The sequence below is a fragment of the Chroicocephalus ridibundus genome, chromosome 23 (assembly GCF_963924245.1).
Source record: "Chroicocephalus ridibundus chromosome 23, bChrRid1.1, whole genome shotgun sequence".
Classification (NCBI taxonomy): domain Eukaryota; kingdom Metazoa; phylum Chordata; class Aves; order Charadriiformes; family Laridae; genus Chroicocephalus; species Chroicocephalus ridibundus.
In genome coordinates, this window is record NC_086306.1 from 1,560,023 (window position 1) to 1,587,811 (window position 27,789).

At 54.0% G+C, this 27,789-nt stretch overlaps 2 protein-coding genes across 2 annotated transcripts; both read right to left on the bottom strand.

Annotated features, from left to right (window-relative positions):
• Positions 1-4,741: 4,741 nt before the first annotated feature.
• PRNP (prion protein (Kanno blood group)) lies at positions 4,742-10,261 on the bottom strand. The gene is made up of 3 exons (XM_063358717.1): positions 10,079-10,261; positions 8,976-9,089; positions 4,742-7,038 (listed from the first exon to the last, which is right to left on the bottom strand). Exon 3 carries the CDS (start codon positions 7,034-7,036, stop codon positions 6,260-6,262), a length of 777 nt encoding a protein of 258 aa, XP_063214787.1. The 5' UTR covers positions 7,037-7,038; positions 8,976-9,089; positions 10,079-10,261; the 3' UTR covers positions 4,742-6,259.
• A 10,571-nt stretch (positions 10,262-20,832) lies between these two features.
• On the bottom strand, positions 20,833-27,165 carry PROM2 (prominin 2). The gene is made up of 23 exons (XM_063358683.1): positions 26,853-27,165; positions 26,588-26,637; positions 26,262-26,464; positions 26,020-26,140; positions 25,782-25,845; positions 25,607-25,696; positions 25,301-25,500; positions 25,138-25,212; positions 24,986-25,049; positions 24,709-24,868; positions 24,432-24,584; positions 23,958-24,081; positions 23,335-23,426; positions 23,165-23,249; positions 22,894-23,040; positions 22,727-22,798; positions 22,560-22,652; positions 22,395-22,448; positions 21,903-21,983; positions 21,620-21,688; positions 21,381-21,470; positions 21,083-21,189; positions 20,833-20,969 (listed from the first exon to the last, which is right to left on the bottom strand). Exons 1-23 carry the CDS (start codon positions 27,067-27,069, stop codon positions 20,906-20,908), a joined length of 2,475 nt encoding a protein of 824 aa, XP_063214753.1. The 5' UTR covers positions 27,070-27,165; the 3' UTR covers positions 20,833-20,905.
• Between the last annotated feature and the right edge of the window lie 624 nt (positions 27,166-27,789).

The window sequence follows — 27,789 nt, forward strand, 5'->3', positions numbered from 1 at the left end:
ACCCCGGTGACCCCCGGCCGGCCGAGCCCACCGGGATTTCTTAGTGGATGACTTTCCTGGGAGATTAGATGTGGCTTGGGGAGGTGGAAGAGATGCTTCGCCGCTGCCTCGGTTTCCCCTCGCCCCGGCGTGACGGGACCCTGGGCCAGCAGCCGGAGCTGGGCAGCCGTCCCCGTGCTCGTGGGGCCACCCGGGAGCCGGCCGCGTCCTGCCGACCCCATCTGCAGAGAGCACGTAGGTGAGCAAATCCAGCCCCGCGAGGACGTGTGGATACCTGCACCCGGAGAGATGCTGGATCAACCCCACCAGCGCTCGGTTCTAGTTTCCCATTGCACGGCTTTACCAAAAAAACGCTCCTTTCCCCCCAAAAGAGCGCTGGGACTCCACTGGGGGGAACGCGGGGCTTGAAAACGGACCCCTCCGCCTTGCAATAAAGTTTGGCCTTGAGGCATTCTCTCTTTTTTCTGAACGAAATCCAGCGTGTTTAGCACCGGTCGCAACCTGAGGAAGAGCCGCATCCCCAAGGGATGCTGCAGGGGGATGAGCACGGCGCTCGGGGACAAACTCCCCCATGTCCCGTCTCTCCGGCTTTGATATGATCAACCAAGTCCCCAGCTTTAGCATCCCCAGCCCAAAACGCACCCAGCTGTGGGACTGACCCTCCCTCCGGTGCTTCGTGTTTGGCAGAGAGGATGCAAGTCCTCCCTGGGAAGAGCTGAAGAGGAGCGGGGAAGGATGCTTTCCCCTCCGGCATCGGCATTTTCTTCTCCAGTCCCTGTCTTGGGTGGTTAAACCTTCCCTAAAACCTGGGTCAGCTGCAGCAGCTGGGAGCAAAGGAAATAAAGAGGCGCCCAGCAAAATGTCGGGGATCCCCAAAAAAACCCTGTGGGCAGCTGCAATCACCGTCCTCCAGGAGGCGAATCCCTCACCGAAGCATTTTTGAGCCTGGATGTCTGTCAGCGGCCCGTCTCCCTTTGAAATTAGCGGGGTTTTTTTCGGGGGGGGGTATGAATATCCTCATCATCTCCCCAGGGAGAGCTGCTGAGTTGGGTCTCGCCTCTGTTGCAGGCTGGAACGAGCCCTGGCTGATGTACGTACGTCGAATTTCTGGGCTCTTTTACAAAAGTCACTTAAATTTTACGGAAGTCATTTGGCTCCTGAGGCATTCAATAGTGTTTTGGAGCAGGCAGGCATGGGATGCTCCCTGGCTTAGGGACAGCTTCGAGGTTGAACAAATACAACCATTCCCATAACGCAGAGCGAGGGGTTATTTTTCTTTCTTTTTTTTTTCTTTTTTTTTTTTTTTTTAATTTGCTTGTTTAAAACAAACAGTCAACCCGGCAGAAACTCCCGCCGCAGCTCAAATTTGCATTTTTTTCCAGCATATATTTTGCATCCAGGCCTGTTCTGACGTCCGGAGGCCGTCGCGAGCACCCTCCGCTCCCAGCCTTAATTTGCATCCTGAGCTCGGAAACGCCGCGGGGATGATCCCCCTCCCGCTTCCCACATCACATTCCTGATTTTTTTTTTTTTCCTTGCTTTTTCCCCTCCCGCCAACATGCAATACGCGGGGCCACGCTCTGATCTCCCCCTCCCAATTTAATTTCCAGCCCTCGCAAAGGGCTGCGCTGCAGGGAAAGGCCTTAGAAGTGATTAACGTCTTAGCTAATCACCTTGTGCTGGGGGCGTTGGGGGTTGCGTAGGAACGGGGCTGCTCTTGATGCCGAGATCCTTTGGAAACGGGTTTTTTTCCTAAACTGAAGGCCAAGTCAAGGTGTTTTTCTTGCCTCCGACGCAGCCGGCTGCAAAGCTCAGCCTAATTTCGGAGGGTTTTGTGGGGCGTGAAACTGTCCCCGGGGCTGATCCTGGAGCCGGGGCTGGGCTCCGACGGGAGATGGTGCTGTTCGCTCGGCGATGCGGCTCCTCTAATCCCCCCCCCCAACCTCATCGCGTGCACGGATAAAAATCACTCTCGGCTCAGGTTTGGGCACTCGCTTTGTATTTTATGCCTCCAAATGAGCCAATTTCTCCACCAGCTTTCTGCAAACTGTCCAGCCGGGCACCAAAAATTCTCTTTTGGCGAATTTTTCTCTCTTTTTCTCTCCAGGCGAGAAAAATACCTTCTGCCTGTATAGGGGATGCTTACTCATGGAGGTGGGGGATGCTTATTTATGGGGATGGAAGATGCTCATTTATGGGGATGGGTGATGCAAAGCGCCACGGGGCAGGCGATTTGAAGAAAAGCATAAAATCCAGCCCCCAAAAGGATTACTTTTATACTTCGGGGTGTGTTTTTTATCAGCCTGGTAAATCAGAAGCGCTTCCCGTCCTCACTTGGCAGCAAGGGTCCTGCCCACCCAGCAGGATTTGGAGTATTTAGGGAATTAATTCAGAGCGATTAATTTATTTAGTTCAACAGACGACTCCTAGGGGCCGAGCGGGCTCCAGGGTTGTGGGATCCGTGCCCTTAATGGACACGAGGGCTCGGACCGTGTCCCCACGTCCTGTGCTGCCGGGGCCAGGAAAGCTCCGATATTCCCCGCAGCGGTGAGCTCCAAAAATCCCAATCAATCCCGATTACCCACGCAGGACCCCAGACTGGGGAAAAAAAAAAATTAAAAAAATGGGGTGTCCTGCACAGAGGGGGTGAAATTCAGGTTTTTTTGAGCTGGTCCGAGCGTCGCTGCCGTCGGCGTTTCCCCTGGCTGGGGGTGCGGGAGCAGCTTCCCCTGCGCTGGGTGATGGACATGGAAGATGGGGGGGTTTTTTAGGGCTAAAAATGAGCCTTTTGTATCGCTGCCTGCTGAGGTCAGCCCCCACCCAGGGGAGTTCGCGGTGCGGGCGCTGCCAGCCCCTTCCTGGCAGTAGCCATGTGCTCGCCTTGGAAAATAGAGGGGGGGGGTTTCTTCCTTCTTTGGGGGTTGTTTTCCTTCCTTCTTTTCTGGGGGGAGGAATTTCCCTTCTTTGCTGGGTTTTTTTTTTTGTGTTTTTCCCTTCTTTGTTTTGTCGTTTGGGGTTTTTTGCCTGAATTTGTTGGGGTTTTTTCCCTTCTTTGTTGTTTTTTTTTTTCCCCTTCTTTGTTAGGTTTTTTTCCCCCTTCTTTGTTGGTTTTTTCTTTTTTTTTTTTCCTTCTTTGTTGGGGGGGGGGAATGTCCTTCTTCTGGTTTTTTTTTTTCCCCCCCCTACCAGCCGGCCGCAGCTCCCCAAGGCAACGCCTGTTGGGAGACGGGTCCTCCGAGCCCGTCACCGCGGGACCTTCATTGCTACCACTTTTTCTCTTCTTTTAAGTTCCAAATCGCTCTCATTTTGAAAAAAAAAAAACACCTTAATTAATAAGAAGGGTTGTATAAACCTCCCCCCGGGGCCTTCATCAGCCGGCTCCCCCCTGTAGCTTGGGGACTGGTGAAGCAGTTTTCCCTGCTTTGCGGGGGGTGTGTGTGTGTGTGTGTGTGTGTGTTCCTTCATTTATTTGCCCTTTAAACGACGTGGGGAAAAGTCTGGGATATTCATTTGTGAGCAGTTAGGGCAAAAGAACGTCCTAACTGAAATGGCCCAGTAAAGTCTGGAGAGCTTTTGGGATGCAGTCGGATGCTGAGTCGGTGTAGGACGAGCGGCGGCCCTAGGGATGCTTAGGACAGACCTAACAACCTCCCGGGGGCTTTTCGTTCCCCCAAATCCTCCTTTCTATCATCATTTTTTTTTAAATTGCTTTTGCGTAGGGCAGACGCGAAGCGTGAAATCCTGGCGGTTTCGTTTTATTTATTTTCCTCGTTTTGCAAACGAGCTCCCGGTACCAAACCCCGCCTGCCACCTGGGTTTTTTGCCCCACTCCCCAGTGTCTGCTCCGCTCGCCAATATTCAGAGTTAGCGTGCTGACGCCCCGCAGCCAATTGCAAGCAAAATAAAAGCTTTTATTTCGCGCTTTCCGAGCGCCTACGGGATCTCCGGATCCCTGTCGTGGCCCTCGTAGGGTTTTCTCTTCGGGAGCAAGCTGCTCGCACGCGGGAATAATCACCTATTTAATGCTGAATAGGTTTTTTCCCCCTCCGTTTTCCTGCCAAAAGTATGAAAAAGGGTCACATTTGGGGTTTATCTGGAGCACCGCTTAAAGACCAAATTCTTAGCATCCTTGTGGGCGAGGGGCTTTGCGGCGCGACAGATCGCATCCTGCGTAGGCTCAAACCAAACTGGTCCAAGGCTCGGTCTTGAGCTCAAAGTTCAAGCACCGTCCAGCTGTAGGGTCCAAACTCTTCCATCTTTTTAATTGTAATTTTTAACCCTGGCTGTAGTTTAAGTCGTCTAAGGGTGATGCCGGTTCAGGTACCGGAGAGGTTCGGAATTCTGGCAAGGTTAAGTAGGGTTTGGGGCTTCACGGGAAGTTGGTCGGGCTTAACGCCACGGAAACAGCGGCTGTAAAAACTCTTTTATTAGACAGAAAATAGACGGAGTAAATACAAGGTATAAATAGGTGTTAACTTTCTACGGGGAGAAGAAATCCCTGGCCCCAACCAGCGCGTTGGCCTTATCAGGAAATATATTTGTGGGATGGTGGCGATGCCGTGAGCGGGAGCAGGGGAGGAGGAGAAAAGGTTAAGTGAAATTGTGTTTTTTAAGCCAAATTTAGCGCTGCAAGGGAACAAAGGCGCCCACAGGCTGGGGAGGCAATGGACGGCCAGGGCGAAAAATGCCGCTTCTGTCTGCGGCGCGGCGGGGATGGGCACGAAGGAGGCTGACGTGCGTCTTGGCTTTATCCGTTTTAATTTGGAGCAGACGTTGAACACTTGGAAAAGTATCAGAACGGCAAATTTCGTGCATGCACCGTTACGGATTTACAAAACATTTGCATATCACAAAGTACGGGTTACCTCAAAGCCCTGCTTTTCCGGTGACTATCCTGAAAGATTTATCTCTATATATTTTTTATATATATATATATCTATATATATATCTTCACTTAGCTTACACCGATGCGAAAAATCATTTAGGACGGTGTCATTCAGTGCCTTGCAAAAAAAAATAATAAAATACATGAGACATATTAAATAGAACTCAGGGCGACCGGTTCGACAAGTGCAACTTTACAGATGCTCCAGGTTATACACAACCCAGCATCGACCCAAACACAAGAAGCACAAATTTCACCCGCCGCTTCCACACGTTAATTGCAAAAGGTGGTTGGTTTTTGTTTTGGTTTGGTTTTTTTTAAGCATCTCCCATCCCTCAGGGTTGTTTTTCCCGATGCTGTTTGCTGTAACTCTCTGATTTAGCTCCTTTAAGTCTCTTGCTTTGTCCTTGACCCCCCCAAAAACCCCGAGCATCCGTTTTTGCTGTATTTTAATGTCCTTTAGGTCAAGGTGCTGAACGTGAGCGTCACTTGTCACCTACAGCACATCCCAAATAGCTTTTTCTCGGGCTGCGACACACCAAGCGTTACCGCTTTTGGGTTTTTTTTTGTGGCACTCAGCAGCGTTTTTTGCCTTTAGACAGGCTAAGAAAGACAGTGAGGCTCAACTAGAAGCAAAGCGGCGCAGGGGTCAACCGAAACCCGGCCGGGGCTTCAGCCTCGCTGAGGCGGGGGGCGGGGGGGGAAAAAAAACCTAAATCACTTTATTTTTGTGTATCGCTGCAGGAGATATTCGCAGCATGCAAGGTGCGGAGCGGGCAGGTCCGTATGTACAGGAGGAAGGGCGGTTTTTAGGGTTAAAGGGTTAAAACCCAGTAGCTTGTTGCTTGAAAAACCCATATTTGACCCTCTTAACACCCCTACGGGGTATATGGGTGGGGTACGTAAATACCCCTATGTGATGTGTACATATATATGGGTGCTCGGGCGCAAGACCGCGGTGTGCCCCGGGGAAAAGGGTTTTGGTGGCCGAGGGATTAAGGGAATTAGGTAAAACCCTGCCTGTTAGCCAAGATGATTTTCAGAAACGGTCTTGCAGGGACGCCAAGGACCAGGCGAGCTCCTCTTCACCCGGTCCCTCTCGGGCTGGCCCCGAGGAGGAGCAGGAGCAGGTGGTGAAGGCTGTTTTTTTGGGCATCCAGCTTCATCGCTGTCCTGCCGCGCTGGGGACGCCTTTGGGGCGGAGAAGGAAATTTTCATCCAGTTGCCTAAACTGGAGCCTCCGGGGAGGTGACGGGGAGCGTCGGTGCTCATGCGCCCCAAGGGCTCTTCACCAAAGACGACCGCAAGCAAGAACGGGGAGGTTGGGGAGGTCCCCATGGGGTGAAATCTTGAAGCCACGGGATGCAGGGTGCATCAGTGCATGATGAAGAGGGTGAGGAGGAGGAGGGCAGCGAGGGAGGCGTCGGCGAGGTGCAGCCGGATGCCAGAGGCCAGGCGGTACTCACGGTACTGCTGGATGCACATCTCCCGGATCACCTTTGTCACCACCTTGGTCTCCATCTCCGTCTCCGTTTGGTTCACCGCCGAACCAGCCTCCGACACGTTCTTCTTGGCGGCGGGTCCGATGTTGTGTTCGGTCACCGTGATGTTAAAGCAGTCAGCAACGAAGACGTCCTGCGAGACGGGGCTGCTGTAATCCCGGTAGTAAACCTGGTTGGGGTAACGCGCCGAATTTTCGTTCCACCATCGGTACTCGTCGGGGCTGTCGAAGCGATAGTGCATCCCCGACATGATGCGTCCCATGGTGTAGCCCCCCAGACCTCCCACCACGGCGCCCGCCGCCGCCGCCCCGGCCACGTGCTTGAAGTTGGTCTTGGATTTGGGAGGTTTCCATGGTTTTTGGTTGTAGTAGCTTCCTCCGCTGGATGGGTTGTAGCCCTGTCCCCACCCTGTGTTGTGGGGGTACCCTGGGTTGTGGGGGTACCCTGGGTTCTGGGGGTACCCCGGATTATGGGGATAGCTGGGATTTTGGGGGTAGCCGGGCTGGCGGGGGTAGCTGGGCTGGCGGTGGCTCCCTGTGCCCCAACCGCCTCCGCTGGGTTTGCCTTTGCCCTTCTTGGAGAAGGCGACGTCGGTCCAGGCGCTGAGGAGCAGGGCCACCAGGCAGCAGGTGACGAGGAGCCTGGCCATGGCTGCGGGACACAAGGACAGGCAGCGTTACGGGCAGGAGGCAGAGACCCTGCATCCACTCCGCCACGAGCGTCGCGGGTTTTAGGGTCCCTTACTTACGTATCATATAAAACACATACCATTCCCTTTAATCCAGCTGCAGAATAAACGGCTTTAGACTTAAATGCATATTTATCCCCCCCAGACCCCCTTATTTTCACATATATATTTTATACATATTTATATTCTTTTATATATAGATATATCCCACCTCTCCAACAGCTCCTTTGCTAGTAATGGCAATTTTAAGTAGCGGAAGAAAAGCTTTCGGGAAAAACGCTTCGCTAGGTTGGGAGATAAAAATCCACTTGCCAAATCTTCTCTATCCAAGCAGACGATATCAATGAGATTTACGATGTGCAAGGATTGATGGCGCTAAACAGATTAATCCCAATCTCAAAGCTTTCGGGTACCCAGGTCTGCAAGGAGGCCAGCGCCCAGTCTTGCCCTGGAGGGTTGGTTTTTTTTCCCCAAAGAACAAAATTCAGCGCGTTTTGCCCGAGTCCCTGTTTATGTGCAACAGGCCTTAACTGAAGAACACCATTTTTCTCGTTTAATGCCTTTGCAGATATTTGCTTACTCAGCAGTTGGCTCTGGCATGCCAGGCGTCTCCTACGTTAGCCGGTGGGCTGGCAAGGATGAAATCCCATTTTAACGAGCCATTTCTCTCCCTTGGTATAATCCAGCCTGTATGATACACACCAGGTCTACAAATCCTTTGGAAAACACTTCCCAAGCTGCAAAATCCCTTCAGATGCCTCCCTGCGAGGCCAAGGAGTGTTGAATTACTGCTGCCCTCGTGTTTAATGTGTGAGCCCGGTGAATTACTGTTATCCTCGTGTTTAATATGCGCGCCCAGCAACAGCCAAGGGTTTTTCCATCCTGCCTGGGACGGAAAATCCCCCTATCCCCAAAAATTCCCCTGTGCAGGCCAGGATGCTGGGGAGGGAGAGCGAAGCACACCTGGCAAAGTGGGGGTGGGCATTTCGCAACAGCCTTGGATGCTTCGGATGCATTTGCTGGCTCGTGTTACGGCAAGAAACAATTAAGGTTTGGGTCCTAAAGTGGGTTTTTTTGCAGCAGCTGATGGACCGGCTTCCTTAAGAGTCACCACTCAACCCAGAGATCAGTTTAATGAGGATAAGAGATGATGGTCTCCTGTGAAATATTACCCTTAGCAGCGCAAACAGGCAGAAGAAACCCCTGTTTAAGGCAAATAGTTTTCTGTTGCACATTAGCCACTTGTTTACAGTCCATAAAATCGAATTCATCTCTCTTTGCATTCAGATAACAACGCTCTTTCCTCCCCACCCAAAAATCTGGTCTTATGCCTGGAAATGTTTGAATCAATGTCAACGTCTTGGTTGAGATCGTTAGCAAGAGGCTTCATTAAAAGAGAAGGGGAGACGCGCGAGCCTGTCCCTCGTGGCGGGGAGGAAAGCCGGGCTCAGGCTGCCCTCTCACCACCCTCTCAGCCAAAAAAAAATTGGGCGCAAACCGCCCGCTTTCGAGCGGGTTCGCTGCCTCCCTCGCCCAGCGGCACCCACCCGCTGGGAGCGACGATGAGATCAGGGGGGTTAAAAATAGCCGAGAGACATGGCGAAAACTTGGAGGGGCGAACGTTCCTCGGGCACTCCAAAAAAAAAAATAAAAAATAAAGGAAACAGGGGGAAAAGAAGCAGCCAATGGGCAAATTTTTAAAAATGTTTTGAAGATGTGACTCCCCGTGGTGGGTTGCAAGGGGGGAGAAATCAACCCCTGGATGAAAACAGGTTACGGCAAAGCCCCGGAGGATATTCCAGCCCGGCAGCACCGACCTGTTCCTCTAATTGCCTTTGCGGAGACGAGCTCTGATAAACAGGGCAAAGGCTTGTTCGCGTTCGCGCTGCTAATTACTGACCTCCTTGGGCAGCCGACCTTCTCCCCCAAGGAACGCGGTCGCTGGCACAAACCCTCTGCGTGCGACGGGGACCAGGGAGCCGCTTCCTCGGGGTCGGAGCTGCCTTCCCTCTGCCTGGAAATAATATTTTACAGTGTGATCACGGTGCTATCATTAAATTATATTATCGAACGGCTTCGGCGGTATTTTTCCCTGCCTCTTTATAACATTCTTCCCCCCAGTTTTCCCTCTCTGCGGGCGAATGTAGGCAATGAGAAATTAATTTAGGTGATTTATATCGGAGCGATTTATATCCACGCTTGTGTAGGAGAACCGGAGGAGAGCTGGAGCTCCTTCGGGGCCGAGGGGGAAGCGGAAAATGGAGGATGCGAGGAGCGATCGCCAGGAGCAATTATGTGCGCAGGGCTGGCAAGAAGGCGGCTTCGGGTTTGGAGAAGAAAACCAACACCCCGGTGCCAAAATAACCGCGGAAATAACCTTGTTAAGGTGCCTGGGGGGAGAGAAGAAATGAAGGGAGGTGGGGAAGGGGAAGGTGGAGGAGTGATGCAGCGAGGAAGGTGGGAAGATGCTCGGGAATGGGGGTGGCCGGACCCTTCTGGCGATGCTGGTCCTGGTTTGTGGGGGGGTAAAAAGTCAGGGCTGGGGCTGTGGGGAAGGGGGATGGAGGCTGGCAGTTCGCTTTCCGAAAATGCCACCCCTAGTTTTTAGAAATCCTCTTCCCACCCCCACCCGCCGCCTTTTTTTTTTTAAAACACACCCCCCCCCCCCCCGGCAAAATAATGGGGGAGCAAAGTCCTGCGCAGCCGGGAACTGTGGGAGAGAACAAAACCCCCCAGGGAGGTTGCAGGGGGGGGAGGAAGAAAATTCGCACCGGCAACAGCTTTGAATCAGCCCTGAATAAACAAGCGCCAGGGAGAAGCCAAGCTCTGTCTTTAAGGAGGACGCTCGCCTTCCGAGCTGGAAATGTCTATTTTTAGGCAGCGATGGCGGGGAGAAGAGGGAACCCCCCCATCCCCTGTGATGCTGCTCGGTGTTAAAAGCCCCCTCACCTCTGGATTTCTCCCACCCGAAGCCCCCCGTGTCCCATTTTCCCCGACACTCACCGGCTGGGAGCCCGTTGCTCGCTGGGTTCGGGGTGATTCAGCCTCGGCCGCAGAGCTACGGGGAGGAATAAATAGCGAGAGGGAGGAGCTGGCTCCTGCGCAGCCCAGCCCTGCACAGCCTGGCCAGCATCCATCCGCCTTCCCTAGGGAAAACCACGGCCGGCATCCCGCAAAATTTGGCTTCACCCCCTATCATCCCTCCTGGCAGATACGGACCCCGGGAGGCAACGCCGGCGACCAAAGGGGTGGCTGGAAAAACGGCGGCGCTTGGATGGGTTATTGAAGAAACCTGGGTGGGATTGGCAGGGTTTGGGGGTGGTTTGGAAATCTTGGGAAATTGCAGCACTTGGATGGTTTATTGAAGAAATATTGATGGGACGGGCAGGGGTGGTTCGGAAATCTCGGGGGTCAAAGCTCTGGGCGAGGAAAGGATGCTTTTAGCGGTCGCTCTAAATCCATTATCCTGGGAAATAGAGAGATGCTCGGTGCGTTGATGGATACCAAATTAAATAAACAAAATAGACTCAGAGCTACAGGGGAAAGGATGAGTTTGTCTCCGAGTTTGTCTCGCTCCGGAGGAGTAAAACATTCCTGCGCAGAGCGGTCGCGCTTTGTGTTGAGGTACCCTGGTATTTAATGGGAGGAAACGCCACAGAAGGCAATTAAAAATTATATGGGATGCTCACGCCAAGCTGGGGCTTCTACAGCACCCCGTTTCGGAGGGTAGGGGTACGTGTGGCTGCAGAGATTTAAAGACCAGGGCAGGGAGTTTTTCCCATCCTTTAGGGTTAGGATGAGCTATAACAAACGGGTTGAGCCCAGAGCAACCCGGGATGCTTGCGTGGTGGTTGGGAGACATAAATGAAGCTTGAAACTAATTGCACCGCGCCCGATTTCGGCACGGCCGCGCGATACAGCCCAAACCCTACCGAGGTTTGGCTGCCCGAAATAGCTGGGCCAGGTACAGCCGTCCCGGCAGCGCTCCCACCCCTGGACCGCGGAGCACATCTGGCCATAAAGGGGATTTCCACTCCGATGCTCCGTACGCACGTTTATCCCTCTGGCTGGATTATGTTACAATAAAATAAAATAATAATTTCTATCTGGCAGGGAAATGGGATGCGATGGGCGCTTTGGCTGCTCCGGGGAGATATCCATGTTAATTTCTGAAGGAGAAAATTAAATAACGGGGGCGGGATTAAGGTCAGCGAGCCTGCTGAAGCTCTCCTCTACAACACACAGGCGTATTTGTTCCTCATGTGGATGCACAGATGGCTCCTGATTCCCTGGTTTGGGTTTAAGTGCTCTTCATTGGGCTCTGTAAAATCCAAAGCCAGGAAAAGAAAAAAATACAGCACTGGGAACGGGATGGTTGGGAGGAATTCATCTGTGCCTTGTAAAAATCATGATTTTTCCACAATGAGACATTTCAGAGGAAGTTTGGGTCTTGTTTGGGGAAATATAGAAGCTCTGATGGATCCCAGCTGCAAACTGAGCAGGGGCTGCCTACTGACTATCAATTCATTTTTAATTTATTGTGGAAGTCCGCAGCGCTAAAACCACCCGAACCAGTATATCCACAGCGTCTATTTGATGGAGCCAGCTGCCACATGGCTCCTTTAGCGTCTCGGGGTAAAATTTCTCCCGGCGGCAAGCCAAGAGCCGCATCGATCTCCACTGGAGGTTTGGCCCTTCTTCATCCGCAGCTCAGGCAGCGACGGGGAACGGAGGAAATAATGGGACGTTAAGTGCGACGGGGGTTCGTGCCAGGTCAGAAATCGTTAATGGGATGGGTTTTTTCTCGTAGCGAATGGAAAACGCCGACTTTGGTTTAACGATGAGCTGGGAAAGGAGCCGGGTTCATCTGACCCCGCTTCATTCCTTCTCATTGATTTTTTTTTTTTTTTTTTTTGCTTTAATTCATGCAAAACGCTTTTATTCACATAACCCTGGACTTGCTTGGAGAGGCTTGCAGAGGCAGGGGAAGGCATTAAAATAGTTCGTGGGAGATTTACAGGGATTTGGGGGTAATTTGGTGGGGTTTGGAGGTAGGGATGAAGTCCCACAGCCTGTCCCCATCCCGACATCACCCCCTGGAGCCGACAAAAAACCTGGGCTCAAGCTCACCCCACCTCAAATCACGCTTCGCTCATTGGGAAACCTCTTTAAACCCTCCAAAGGCAAAAATAAGTGGAAATAAATGCTGTGTTCAGAGGGTTACCGAAACGCATTTTGCAAAACTTGATTTATTTTCTGATCTCACCACACAATAGTGTCTTTTAAGGTAAAATGCTCTACTTCGGATTTTTCTTGGGAACCAGGTGTCTCGGTAATATTCGGCTCCTGCCCGGACGAGAGCAGAGAAAATGCCATTTGGGGAATAAATGGGGTGATGGCAGCGCAGGGAAGGAAAGGGCTGGGAGCACAAAGGCAAGATGTCACTCGGTCAGGCTGTTATTTTCCCATGTCAGTGGGTAATTAAAAAATGGAAGCCTTATTAGGTTATTTTGCATTTTCTTTGGTGGCGAGGGCTCCATTGCGTGACGGGTAAAGCTATGCCAGGGCTTGTGGCCCCGCAGACCCCAGGAAGGAAAAGAAATGTCATTTTTTCGCCTATTTTTAGGAAAAGAAGGCTTTTTCCAAGCGCTGCATAGAACTCTTTGCATGCCCCGTTATTCTGTATTAAGCTGCAGGAGAGGAAAGTGCAGCTCATGGGCGGCATTCCTTCTTTGCTCTTGACAACCATTAAGTTTTCCTGTAAAAAGAAAATAAATAAATAAAAGGGCTATATGGATTTTTTTTAGCCTTTTGCTGAGGATGGCAGCAGCCCAGGAGGCAAAACTAGCAGGAGCAGGAGAGTAAATAAACGCGCTTCCAGCAGATCACCAGCACGCGGTTACACAACCGGCGACGGTGGGGAGGAAAAGTCCCAGCGAATCCCTAATCCCGGAGGCACATAAGGGCACGAACAACATGCCAGGAGAGGAACCACGGCAGGGGAAAAGCAAACAACCCAAACTTTCCAAGCAGCATCTCGCGCTGCTTTCCGGAGAGGGTTTTTTATTATTTTTTTATTATTATTATTTTTTTTTTACCAGCTCTGTTGCAAAGCCAAGGAGCGCCGAGTTCCACGGAAAAAATAAATCAGTTTACGAGCGCTCTAGTAAACGAGACTCATTGCAGCCGTGATGCTGGGGAGGAGTTTGTGTCCCCCACCCCCCGCGTTGATCTGCTTTCCTCGCCGGTGACGGCTTTTTTGCGACGCGATCCACGGGCAGACGTGACTCGGGCAACAGGATCCTGCGGGCATCTGCCTGCTGCTGGGGGGCTCCGGTGTGGGGCTGTTGAAAAGTGGGGTTTTTTGTGGGGAGAAAGCCAGAAATAAGGCAAGTCTTTTCCTTGTTGTGTTTCAAAAGACAAAGCTAGATCCTCGAGGAAGCAGCTGAATTTCTCTTCTGCGGGGAAATATTAAATATTGGAGGCTGCACGTGCCCTCCTTCTCTTTACTATTAGACAACTGTCTTAAAAAGGCTATAAATGTTCATCCAGCTGCTACAATCAGATTAGGGGTGTAATAACCTCTGCCCATGTGCGAGCTGCTATTCCGGGCAGGGACACGCGTAAGCTCCTTACGGATGGGTCCCTCCCTGGCCGCAGGCTGATGCCTTCCCAATGAGGCACTGCATCTTCAGGAGATAACTTGCACGGGACGCAGCTCCCAAAAATGCGCCTCTGACCCCTCCCAGGGTTGTCAGCGTCACCCAGAAGGTGCTAGAAGGTAAAATAACAGCTTTTCTTTAAAAAAAAATAAAATAAAAGGCTTTTTTTGGAAATACTTTTTCTTTTTGGAATGAGCACTGATAATAAAAGTGCTTTGAAGGAGGGAAAAAAAAAAAAAAAAAGGAATCAAATTTGGGTATTTGAGCCTCCCTGCTGCCAGCTGGATGAATTTATGGGAAATGAGAGAAGTAAGTCACGCTTCTTCGAGGAAGATGTTTACTGTCCAATTTGGTTTCAGCCCAGCGTTTGGGTTAAAAATAACTTGTCCCAGTGCCTTGGGAGCAGCGGCTTCGGGACGAAGGGTTTGTGCCTCCGGACTGAACAATTCGCTGCTGTGTGCGGGAGAATGAGGGAGGGGAAGAGCCGTAGCCCTTCGCAGAAAGCCGTCACGCTCCGTTCTGCCCTTTCCTACCAGTAAATCTCCCGTTTTTCAGACAGACTAAGACAACCCAGCATTTGGGCTCTTTTAAAACACGATGCCCCTCCATAAAGCTGCAGGAACAAATACTTCCCCAGCGATGCTCTAATCCACCTTGCCCGAAACTTCCCCGCGTGGTGCAATAACCACCAGCTGGCTCCTCCGCAGGAAAAGCTGAATATCTGTATTGTTTTTTCCTCGCAGCAAGGCTTGTAATATATGACTCACCGGGAGGCTTTCCTTTGCCTCTCCCATGTATTTTTAACTTGCAATCCCCTCGGAAGGCTTTCCGAGATCAGAGCAGCAGCATAAGCACGTTGCATGACATAACGTGGCTGCGCTGAGGTCACCTTCTTAAAAATAAACCGGGGCAAACCCGGGATGGGCCAAGGCGCTCCCATTTTCATCGTTTTTACATCAATCATCCGCGCCAGCTTCGGATCCCGCTTCGGGGCATTGCTCCTATCCCAAAATACGTCAGCTGTGTGTGCCGAGAACTTGCAGGAGCGTGCCGAAATCCCGGCTGACGTATTTAAATGTTGTATTTCCCAAGCAAAGCGGCGGACAGGAACGTTTTTTTTCGGATGGGTGATGGGTGGAGGGATAACGCCGCCGTCCTTGGGGCTCCCTGTGGGTTCCTGGCTGGGTTGCGCTGGGAAAGGGGCAGGAGAAATCAGTTTTCCCGGTGGGAAAAGGGGCTGTGGGGCGAGATGGGGAAAGCTGAACCCCAGGAAATACAGACAATTGTTTGATTTTTAATTCAAAATAAAAAAAAAGAAAAGGCAATAGACTGAAACAAGAACCACGTTGGAGATGGAGAAATACTTAAAAGAACTGTTACGTTTTTCTCTTAGCTGTATGTTTTTCTTTAGTATATACATACTTTTTGGTCCAGGTCTTCGCCTTGTTTATTCACGTGAGAATGAATCAAGCTTTTGCACCCTATGATCTGGTTTCTAACTCACGTGCTCGGCAAGGATGAGGTGATTAAACCCAGTAGTCATGCAAATCCTCTCAGCTGAGCCAGCAAGTACGTTTCCACCCCAATTTTCCCCTCTCCCTCCATATAAAGGGTTCCCAGGGCCAGGGCTGGTTTTACGGGGTTTCATCTGCTTTTCCTCTGGGTGTAAATGAGAATAAGCAAAGACAAACCGGGCTTGGGAAACGTGTGCCCACGGGGGAAATGGGGCTGGAATTTTAGCCATTAGGGTTTTTAATCTATTGAAACAGTTTCCCGCGTGACTTGCACCTTTCCGTCCATTTTGGAGCATCTTCCAGCCGGGATGTTGAGCCAAGACTGTGCGTGACTTAGTCCAAAGCTTTTCTTCCCCTAAAGCAACAAATTAAAGGCTCTTTATGAAGCTTATGCTGAGAATCAGACTGACATTATATACCAAAGAGACGTTACATACCAAACATTCAGGCATTATATGCCAAATCTGCTCCATATGTTTAATTCTCTGCCCTTTTATCTTGGAAACGGAGCTGCTGGTAGGGTAAAGCTTTATTATCGCCTGTGTGGGAGCGAGAATAAGTCAGTATGCGCCGTCTGGTGCAAGGAAAAGCCCAGGGAGAGACTAGGCTGCTGTGAAGATGCTCAAGATGCTCATGCAGAGTTGTCATGGGCACGATGCTCTCCGTAGCCATCTCCATGGCTACCTCAGCGCCCAGGGAAGGGGATGCAAGCGGTGTAGGAACAGCGTGGTTAGCTTAAATGCTGCCCGCCCTCTCTCAGCTGGTGTAAATAAGTAATGCTTGGGATCTCCAGGGATGGTGGCTGGGTTTTAGCCCAAGCTTGAAGCCAGCTGAGATTGCAAATGTTTTAAAAAAACCCAAACAACAACTGAGATTTGTAGCATCTCCCCTAAGGTATTTCTAGGGTGGATGCACTGGGGTACAAGGTATGATGCACTAAGATAAGGCTCGGGGTTTTTTACTCGCCCTTAGCCAATGCCATTGAAAAACCCAGATAATATTCCTGCTTCTGACCCAGGATTATGCTACGGGAACGGCTACCCTAAGAAATAAAGCTGTATATAGATAAGGAAATTCAGCTTTGACCGGTGTGTGGAGAAGGAAGCACTTTGAAATGATGTTTTTTCCCACAACTAGCAATTTTTTTTTTTTTTTTAAATGACAGCAAAGATTACGTACAATAGGACCATCTAGTTAATACGGTCTGGAGCTGAGATGCGCCAGCTTTAGGGGCTGAGGGGAGATGCCAGAGCCAACAACTCCCCTAAAGGATTTCTCCTTAATTTTTTCTCCTTAACTTTTCCAAAGCAACTCCCAAAGCAGTGCAAACGCCGCGGCTTGCAGCCTGCGTGGACGAAGCTGGGACAATAAAAGTCGTGTTAAATCTGTGCAGAGGGCTTGAATTACAAGGGAAGAAGCCCACAGGCTTTTCAGGCCTTGGGGTTGCCGTGATCTCCATGCCACCAAGAGCAAAAAAAACAGAGTTAAGCACAGCCTGCAAAGCATTTTATCTAGCAATGCTTAGAAAGGACGGAGGAAAATGGTTTATAAGGTGATGAATATAAACCCTGCTATGAGCCCATGTGTGGGAGCAGCACCGGAGGACAAACCCCAGCCTGGGCAACGGTGTTTTCCTCCGGTGATGGGCAAAGAGGTTTTTTTTTCTCTCTACAATTATCCCTAAAGCTGCGTCTGGTTGAACCACACAACTTTTAATGTGGCCTTTTCCCAGCGGCTCCAGTGACCTTGGCCCCCGGCTTGTTTTTCAGTGCATTTCTCAGTGAGCCCGGGGGGACTCCGGGGAGAGAATAATGATCAAAGTACAGAAACCAGAGGAAATTAGTTTTGCATTTACAGCGGCAGGTCAGGAGCAGCTGTCTACCCTGAGCTGGGGGGTGGGGAGCCAAGGCAAATCATTCACACCGGGCTGGGCGCAAGGAGGCTTCCTGCAAGCAAAGCCCCATCCGCAACCATTAAATAGCGAACAATAATCAGCACTGATAATACAACACAGTTTTTTATTCCCAGGGTGTTTTCTTGTCCGTATTCTGGCCTAAACCATCTGTGCAGTCCAAAATATTTTCGTGGTATCAACGATCCAAGGAGCTTGTCGTGTTAAAAATAAATGATGCTGGAGCAAAGCCTCTGGGACTTCATTTCTCACAAAGCTCAGCCTGTTTGGGAGCTTGGGTTATTCTGCTAAGGATTCATTAGGTCATCTGTTGCTCAAAAACAAAGGGAAGTTTGATATAATTACATCAACTCCTCAGCTGAGATTAAATGAAATAAAGCTGAGAATTGGGGTCCTATTGCTCCCCCACTAATCGCTGGAGCTCTCCTGCACGAATAGCTTTAAAATGAACATTTTGGGGACTGGAATGGGAATGAAGTTTTGAACAACTCTTCACGGCGGCTGTTTCATATCTCAGCTTTCTGAGCTGTTTTCAGAGGATGATGAGAAAAGCAGATGGAGGAGGTCCCGGATCCTTTCTCTGGAGAAAAAAGGAGATTTGTGTTGTTGAAAAAAGGGGAGAAAAAAATGTTAAAAGAAGGGAAGTGAAATAACAATAGTAAGCCTGGATACTATTGTAATTCCAGAAATAGGCTGATTCTGGCAGAATTGGGTGCAAGCCCTTTTCCTGTATTTCTCCTTAGTTCCGGGAATAGAGAAGAGCGATTTATGTCTTGAAATAGGTGTTGGTGGGGAACTGCACCCGGGCTGAGCGGAGCTCCCGGCTCTCTGCAACAGACCCAGCCCAGCCAGGGAGAGCCGACAATGCCGCTGCCCTCCAGCCTTTGAATTATTGATTTTCTATATATTAATTATAGAAGCTTCTCGGGGTCAGTACGTAGGGCACGAGGAAGTTATGTTGGCTGAGGTGTGGCAGGAGTTGAATTTCAAGAGAGGAGGATTTGAGAAGGGACGTGGTTTAATCAACGCCAGTTTAGTTAAGTCCCTATAAATGCACAGAACACGGGTCGCAGACAAACTGAGACAGACAAAAAAAACTCTGATGGAGGAGAGACCCACTTCTCGTAAAAAAAAAACAACCAACCAAAAAAAAACCACAAAAAAAATAGCTGGAAATGAGCTAATTTCAGTCTTTAATTTATCAATACAAGTAATCAAGCAGAGGCAAAGTGCCAGCCTATGCGAGGGGGTCCCTCTGGGGAGGGATTGGAGATTAATCATAAACCGTGACCTTGCTTTGGGTGAGGAATCATCATCCAGTTTGTCCTCATTTTTATTTTTTTCTGAAAAATAAAGTGGTCTCCAGTTGGTTTAGGACAACTTTCTGGATTGTTCGTTGGTGATTTACTATTAACTCAGAGATGCAACTGCTCATGTTTTTAATCTATCTACCTCCCAGGCAGGGAGTGGTGACGCATCTATTTTGGGGTGAATTCCTCTGTTATTCATTGCTTATCCATTATTCATTGTGACCCAGCTACAAGAGAGAACTTTAGGAAGAAGAGCCAGCTGAATTCAGCTCGTTTGTTTGCAAACCTGTATAATTTTTTAGTCAATGGATGAGCTAAACAAGTATTACTGCATTTATGTTACCATTTAAAGCAGATAATCCCTTTGCTCTTCTGCACCACATAGTGGGTATTATTTTATTTAAAATGTAGTACTAGTGTTGAGACGCATTTATAAAAATGAGGTGGACCTTTCCCTTTTAATTATCTCAGAATTTCAGAGTTGTAAGCCTTCGAAATATACCCAGCTGGGAAGCAGAAGAGCCGCAGATTTATTTTCCGCTTGAGTCCCTGGCACCAACATCACTTCTCCCCACCACCAGCCTTCCTCTGACCACAAAACACTCCATTTTTAAAGCTGATTTTTGCAGATGACACCAACGGAGAGTTTCCATGCGGGCTGAGGACGTCCCTGGGCACAGAGGTTCCTGCAGAAATCCTCCTTTGGCCTTCAGCTCCCCAAATCCCTTTTGCAAAAAGCCTTCGCAAGGCTGACCTCTGCAGGCAAATACTGCATAAAACCAGCTGGCTCTGGGCAGCAGTAACCTGAATAATGCATAAACCAGGTATTTTACGCATTATTGCTGGCTGCGGGTGGCAATACTCTTTTAATAATGCATGAAAATGGGGCATTTCTCTCTTGGTTAGCAAACAGAGTATTTCAGTAAGGGAAATACAGGGAAATCTTCGTTTGCTTGGAAGGGGCTGATCTGTGAACTCCTGTATAGGGTTTTTTTGAACAATTTGCTGGTTAGACAAAGAAATCAGGAGGCGACTATATGAATGAAAAGCTGGCATTTCACACCATAAACCCACCGATGCTATAAACTGGGCATCAAAGGCCCTGCCTGGGCTTCCTTTTTTTTTTTTTTTGGGGGGGGGGGGGGGAGGGGGCGGCTAGGGTAGAAAGATCCAAAAACTGCCTGCAGTTCCGCCCCTGAGCCCCCGCCTCTAATTAAGCTCTAATTAACAGCACCCTGAGGGCCAGGAGGGCTCCTTCGGTGGGAGTGGGGTTATGTCTGATGGGTTTATGGGGGGGGGGGGGGTTGGAGATGGGGGTCCCCATTGCCCCAGACCCTTCCTCGGCGCTCCCCCAGGCCCCGGGGCTCCCCCCGGCCCCGGCAGGCCTGGAGCCTGCCTGGCCCCGACAGCCCTTCACCCGCCGCCCTGAGGCCTCCTCTGCCGCGGCCCGGCCCCGCCCCGGCCCCGGGAAGGCCCGGTGCGGCCCGGCCAGGCCCACAGGGCAGGCCCCGGTCCCCGGCCCTGGGTGCCTTCGAGGCCTCCTGCAGGAGCGGGTGGGCTGGGCCCGGGCCTTCTCCCCCGACTTCGGGGCTGCCACCCACCGCCCAGCCCACGGAACCATAGAATAGTCTGGGCTGGAAGGGACCTTTTAAAGGCCATCTAGTCCAATCCCTCTGCCATGAGCAGGGACATCTTCAACTAGCCCAGGTTGCTCAAAGCCCCGTCCAACCCGACCTGGAATGTTTCCAGGGATAGGGCATCTCCCACCTCTCTGGGCAACCTGGGCCAGTGTCTCACCACCCTCATCGTAAAAACGTTTTCATTATACTTCATCTAAATCTACCCTCTTTTAGTTTAAAACCATTACTGCTCGTCCTATCACAACTGCTAAAAAGTTTGTCCCCATCTTTCTTATAAGCCCCCCCGTATGTACTGAAAGACCACAATAAGATCTCCCTGGACCCTTCCCTTCTCTAGGATGAACAACCCCACGGAAAATGAGGGAGATGGTGGCGGCGAAAGAAAGCAGGCAGTGGTGGGTTTGGCTGGGGAGGACTTTAATGTGCCCAGTGCCCGGGGGTGGGGAAGAGTCATGGGGCAGCGGGCGGGTGTCCTCCCCTGTGGGGTCTGCGAGGGGAACGACAGTGGTTAGAGAGAGCTGCGGGGAACCTTCCCTTGCGCCCTGATCAGCTGGGCTCCGGGAGCATCCCTGATGGGTGGTCAGACCCCAAAGGTGGCCGAGGAGGAGACATCAGAGAGACCCGGAGCCCCGTGACGCATGGAGATGAGTGCCCCGCGCCCAGGAAGGATGCTCAGATCCTGAAGGACACCGAGGAAGAGACATCGGAGAGACCTGGAGCCCTGCGAGACGTCAGAGGGACGCGCAGTCCTGCAAGGCTTGGGCACAAGTTTGATGGGAGCAGAGCCCCGTCCTAGAGCTTGAGCGCCGTGACACGGGGGATGTGGAAGGGACAGGTCTCCTCTGAACCTGTAGAGCTGCAGGAAGAAGAGGATAAAACATCGGAGAGGTCGTGGACAAGCCCACATCTCCCCTCCCTGTGTCCTCCCACCCCAGGCAGCCCTCCTGCCCTCCTGTGCCCACCACTTACATGAGCCGGTTGCGGATGGGGCGGAAGTGTTTGGTGAGCCTGACAGCGAAGATGATGTTGGGGATGAGGAAGAAGGTGCAGCATCCCAGGCTGAACCAGAAAGCATTCTGCAAGGAGAGAGCATGGGGGTCCCTGCTGAGCTGCACAGGGAGAGGCAGCCCCAGGCTCCGGAGGAATTTGGGGAACCTTGCGGTGGCTGGTGTGGGGGTGCCAGGGCTGCTGTCAGCCACGCCTGCCCCGAATTCTTGCTGGTTGTTGGTGGGATGCCCCTGCAGAGGGACAGGGACGTGATCCTTACCCAGGGGTCGGCGATGCGGTCACACAGGATCACCCGCCCATTGTCCAAGGCCGTGGCGAGCGGCTGGCACGAAGCCACGTCCTCCCTCAGCTGCAACAAGAAGCGGAGACAAGGTGTAAACCCACTCCTAACTTGGGGGGAGGCATTTTGCTGCCTCGGCTCGGCTCAGGGCTGGCATGCAGCATCTATGAGGGCTCCCGGCCCCAAAGAATCTCTCTGCGGCGAAGGTGAGGACCTACCGTCTGCCCGACCCAGTTCAGGTACTGCATGAAGTACCGCAGCTCCTTCCTCGTGAAGCAGCCGATCTCCTGGACAGAGGGAAGGCAGCATGGAAGGCAAGCACCGCACTTTCCAGCCCAGCCCAGCTCCAGCTCCACTCCAGCCATCTTCGGGCTAATGTCGGGCTTGGAAAGGAGGGCTGGAGGCTTCAGGTGCCCCTTCCCCTCTTGCCCTATTGTCACTGTTTCATTCTTGCTGTGGGGAATTTTGTACCCCTGGCGGGCTGATCCAGCCCTGGCTCACCTGCCGGAGGATCTGCTGGGCTTGCATGGGCAGCCGGGCTTCCACTGAGGCTATGGTGGCCAGTGTTGTCTTCACACGCTCCTGGGGAAGCATGGGAAGGGCAGAGCATCCTTAGAGCACTGAGCAGCAGAATAGGTGCCCCAGGGGTGCTGAGAGCAGGCCGTGCAGCGCCGTGCACATCCTGACCTTCAAATTGGATCTGGTTGCCAGAGGGCAGGGAAAGAAGGACCGGCCCTGAGCAGAGAAACCCCCTGGCAGGGAGTGGGTAAAATGAAATGCCGTGGGACGGCTCTGCTGGGGATGCTGAAATGTCCTGAGTGCTGCAGGGGGATTTTTGATTTGCAGCTGCAAATCTAAGCACTAAAGAAGACCGATCCTCCCCAGATGACATTTTTCCTGGCTCTCCCATCACCCTGGAACTGGCTTTTTGGGGCAGGTGGAACCCATAGGTCACTACGTATTTTTCAGAGCTGAAAGAAACGGCGCAAGTACCTGGAGGTGCGGTGCCAGGTGGGAGAGGAACTGGACGCTTTCCCCCAGCTTTGCCTGTGGGACAGGGAGGTGAGATGGGTACAAAAGCCCCGTCGCCCCTTTTGCGGGGACGTCGCTGGGCAAACGCTGGCAGCACCACAAGCCACCAGCCAGGCAGGGACTCACCACCAAAGCCTCCTGTGATTGCACCGTGGAGTTTTGCATCTGCCACAGGGCTTGGGCCTCGGCGGCCAGCCGCCCCGCCACCGTGCCGTTCCTCTGTGGGGGGACAGCGAGGTGAGGACATCTCCATGGGTACACAGGCAGCCCCCGCCACCTGCCCTGCCACTCACCTGCATTTTCTGCAGCCCCTCGAGGCTCCGCGCCAAGCCAGGGACACTGGTCTGCACCACAGGGTTTTTCATCTGGGGGAAGATGGAGTTGGCAGCTGCCCAAAATCCAACCTTGGAAGCCAGCCTCAGCGTGGCTGGGCCACATTGTGTCCTCCACATCCCCTCACCTCCTCCTGGAAGCGCCTGTAGTCCACCTCATCCACGCCGCTGCGGGCAAAAGTCTCCAGGTCCTGCCTGCCCTCGCTGCGGAGGAGCCGCACGTCACCCAAGCGCGCCGTGAAGTCACCCAGGCGTTTTTGGAAATCAGCCGTGTACTGCAGGGGTGAGATGCAGGGGATGCTGTGGGGTTGGGGCCAGGCATCTCCATCTCAGTAAACCCAGTAAAGCTCGTGCATCCTTGCACCGTTACCAGAAGCTCTGGCTGCAGCCAGCTCTCACCTTGGGGGATTTTAGATGCTCATCTAGGTCGTAGGACCTGTCAAGCTGCAGCACCTCCCACAGCCCCGCGCCGCTCTTGCACTCCCTGGAAGTCAAAGGGACATGGGTGGCGTGACCCCAGATTAGCCCTCAGATGTATAGGGGCAGAGGTGGGCTCCTGCGGCACCCACCGGTACGCAGCGCTGAGGTTGGAGTCCCTCCTGAGGTTGAGCTGGCGGGTGAGGTTCATGGATGGAGGGAGGTTCCCGGGAGTGTCGATGAACTGGGCCAAATGAGAGGAGAAAGAGGGTTAGGGTCAGGTGCAGGCATTCGCAGCAACGATTTTGGGGGTGCTCTGCCCTCGCGGGTGTGTCCTGAGGTCCTTGATCCCAGCCAGAGCTAATCTTGCCTTTATTTGTATGATCCCCATTGCAGAGCCTCGCTGGTTTTGTTCAGAGGGAAAGCAGCGGACAGCCCCGTGCAGGAACCTGCCTGCATGTGGACGGCCACGGGACATTCCCAACCTTGCTCCCAGCCCGGTCGCCGCACGCTGCGAGCCCTGAGCACCCCAGGGATGCCCAAACAACCAGAGGACAGGAGTCCTGCAGGTAGGAGCATTCTCAGCTTGAGCAAATTAACGGCACAAGGGCAATTCCCTGCTGATGACGCAAATTCAAGGACCTAATCCTAAACTTCTGGTTTAGGATGGGGCTTTTCTGGATGGGTTTACGGGGAGGATACAGAGCGTTTGAAGGCATTTTGGTGCACGCAAGCAGAGATTTATGGGGTGACATGTGGATGCGTGGCCACCTACCTTGTAAATCTCCTGGTTGACCCAATTCCTGCAAACCAGCGTCTGGATGTTGCCCCCAACCAGGAAGGTGGCGAAAACCAGGAGGATGAGGAGCCAGGAGAACAGGAAAGCCAGGCCCACGCCGCTGAAAGAGGGAGAGGAGGTGCCGACGGCAGCTTTGCAGACCCGAGCGAGCAGAAAGGCTTGTGCGGACCTGCCTGTCCGGCTGCAGCCCCGCGGCTCCCTCCTGCGCCCGGGCACGCCGGCCTGCCTGGGAAGGGCCCGCGGGAGCGGGGTGTGCCGGGCAGCGGGGTTGGGGTGCCGGAGCTGCCAGCTCCCAGGGAGGAGCAGCTTCTCCCAAACCTGCAGGCACAGGCGGTGGCTTCAAAAGCCTTTCCGCTCGTCCCGCTCCCAGTCCCTCCCTTGGCTTTGCCCCTCTGGTTTTTGGGGGTGTGAGATGGCAACAGCCCCCACAGCACCCAGAGAGATGCTTACACCAGGAGAAACTTGGCACCAGCTTCTCCTCGGCACTCGTAGTCGCTCGGGTCCTCCCGCTTGGAGAGCCCGTACGCCCCCAGGACCATCCCTATCACATTGCAGACGAGGATGAGGAGGATGATGGAGCACAACACCGTGCCCGCAATCCACCTGGAGGAAAGAGAAGCAAGGCACGGCCTCGAGACATGGGGCTGATGCACCAGCTGGGGCTCAGAGTGGGGCTCAGCACCCATCTCTGCCACACCCCCGCACCCTTCATGCTCCCCCATGTCACCTGTACTGCTCGAAGCGCTCCACCTCCCGGAGGTACGGCTGGCTCCTGTCCTCTGCCTTCACCAGGGCTTCACTGACGGGCCGGGTGTAGTCGGGGAGGGGGAAGCTGTTGGCGATGGACTGCACCTTCTCTGTCATGCGGGCCATCTCGTCCCGCAGATCTGCAGGACCAAGGCCATACTTGGAGGGGCGGATGGTCCCTGTGTCCCGCCCTATGGCCCCAAATAGGGATTTACCCCAAGGAGGGTGTCCCCGCTTGGTCCGGCCATCCCACTCACCCTGGATGACCTGTGCCATCCTCTCCACGGCCAGCTCTGGGATGGAGTTGAAGGTGCCATTGCCCTGTGAAGAAAGAGGGAGTGCTGAGCAGCTCAGCTGGGGCTGCCTGTGAGTGCCAGACCCCCCCCCGCTGCACCCTGACCCCCCCAACCTGGCGAATCATCTCTGCAAAGTCACTTCGGGGCAGACCGGCCAGCGCCTTCAAAACCTTCTCCACCGACGGCACCTTGGGGTAGAAGAAGCAACCCATGAGCCTCAGGGCTGCCACGAGGCCGGGGTGGCAGCGATGGTGGGGGACCAGCCCCCTCTCCCACCTTGGTGTAGTCAGCGCCCAGCTCCAGGCTCTGTGCCCTGCCCAGGACGCTGGCGCAGGAGGTGCAGCGCGGGTCGTCCAGCAGCGCGACCACGCGCCGACGCCGTTCCCGCAGCGCCGGCTCCAGCTCGGCCCGCGCCGATGCCAGCGCCCGCACCGTCTTGTCGAGAATCTGTAAATGGTGCAGCGAGGTCTGTAGGTCTTAAAGAGAAAGCCCAGGGCTAGTTCATGCTGCTCTGCTCGGCCGCCCCGGCTCTCCGGCGAGGCTTTGGCACCGGCCCCTGGGGAGAGCTGTGCTTGGCCGTACCTCCAGCCCTGTCCTGCAGGTCCGCCAGCGCCGCGTAGGTCATCGCCTTCAGCTGCGCGTGGATGGAGAGCCCCACGCTCCGGCTGAGCCCTGCAAGGCATCAGGCACCCCGTCGGCATCTCATCCTGGTGAGAAGCTCGGGACAGTGCCCACCGGTCCCCGGCGCGGTGCTTACCACCCAGGTCAGAGATTATCTGCTGTCGGGGCACCTCGAACTGGTCTACCACCATCTGCACCCCCTGCCGGGAGAGAGGAGCCGGTCGGCTGCGGGTAGCAGCCACCCAGAGGGGAGGAAACCCCATGTTGCCGTTCAAAATACATTTTTAATGCAGCCGCCACCTCCTCTTGCTTCCCAGACTACTCTGTGAGGGAAACGCAGCCATCCCTGGGCTGCACCCTGTGTGGGGACCCACCTGGGGGATGTTGGCGATGTGCTGGCGCAGGGTGCGCAGGGTGGCCGGCACAGCCCCCAGCCCCGGTTCCATCTGCCCCTTCACCCGCTGGCTGGTGACAAAGGCGCAGACAACGCTGGTCCTGCCGGGGACAAGCGGGCGGTGATGGGGCTGCCCGGCAGAGCCTCCCCGGCCCCATGGCACACCACTCCCCCCACCCTGGGGCGAGGGGGCCGGTTCGTGGGGTGGTTTGGGGGACTCACAGGATGACGAGGGAGGTGAGGGACAGGCAGGCCAGCAGGCAGTGGCGACGACAGCCCAGCGAGCGCCGGTGGGCACGCAGGCGGCCCCCGCACCGCCGGCGGCTCCGGCAGTAGCAGAAGCACATCCCGGCCACCGGCACAGCCACGGTGAAGAGCAGAGCCACCGCGGCGCAGACGACGTAGCCCAGCTCATACTGCACCACCTACGTGATGGGAGAGCGCGGTCGGCACCGCTGCGCCCGGCTTTTGGGCTGCTCCGTGTGCCCAGCTGCCCCATCCCGGGTGGGTGCATCCCATGGGATCCCCCACCCCACGTCCCGGCTCACCTGCGACGTCCGCACCGAGCCCGGGTCGTTCAGGGCCGCCCTGAGCAGCTCTGCGAAAGAAACCACGGCACCAGTAAAAGAGATCCCACCCAACGTACCCCCGAACCTCCCGGGGCAGCGGGGCTGGGACGGAGGCAGCGTCCCCCTCCGTGAAGTGGCTCGGATCCCCCAGAGCAGCTCTGGACATGGGAATTGCAGCCGGCAAAACCCTGGGGGTCCTGGCACCCATGATGGTGGGGTCCTGGCTCCCCGGCTCGGGGCTCACCTGTGGGCAGGGGGTTTTGCTGGATGAGGTCCAGGCAGCGCCGGACGAGGCCGTAGAGGGGATCGAGCGAGCTGGGTACCCGGTGCAGCGCCGGCACCCGGATCTCGGCGTGCGTGTCGGTGAAACGGAGGACGCCGCCGGGGCCGGCCAGGTGGCATTGGTGGGTGGCAGCAGGACGCAGCAGCGCCCAAGCCAGCAGCAAGCCGGCCGCTCGCATGGCTTCGGCGGCGAGGAGAGAGCCGGCGGGGGGGCTCCGTCAGCCTGCGAGCGGGCGGAGGGGCATGCCCGGCTCCGGATGGCTCTCTCCAGCTCGGCTCGCTGCTCCGGGAAACCTGCCTGACGGGTCGGCCGCCGAGCAAAGCCCAGACGCTGCCGTGGCTTGTTCCTCCGATGGGCTCCCCGGGGCGGCTGGGCTTGGCGGGGCTGCGTGGAGGCGTCTCCCAAATCATCCCAGGCCTGTTTCGCAACCCCAGGCATCCCTGAGTCACCCGCCCCGGGGTCCCCACGGTCAAGGCCATGCCCCAAAATGGGCGGTGAAGCCCCCCGGGGGGGTTTTGAGTAGAGGGCCAGGTGACGGTGAACCCCCTCGGGCTGGAGGATGCTTGTCCCCGCTTTGGAAAGAGAGATCTGGGATTTGGGCATCACTCGGAGGGGCAGGGGGTGGAAAAGCCCTTCGTGGGCGGATTTGTGCCTGCCGATGGGGTCCCCACGGGGCAAAATCGCCCTTTGCAAAAGCATCCTGAGCCCCAGGGCAGCACCACGTGCCATGGGCTGGGAAAGAGAAGGGGAAACGGGGAACACGCAGAGGGACGGTGAGTCCCGGCCAGCGAGGCCGGCCAGGTGTGAGATGAGTTTTCCGGGCTCAGCCAGTCCTTGCCTCACACCCTGAGGCGTCTGCGGCTCCTTCCCAGGGTCGGATCCTGCTCGCCAGCATGGG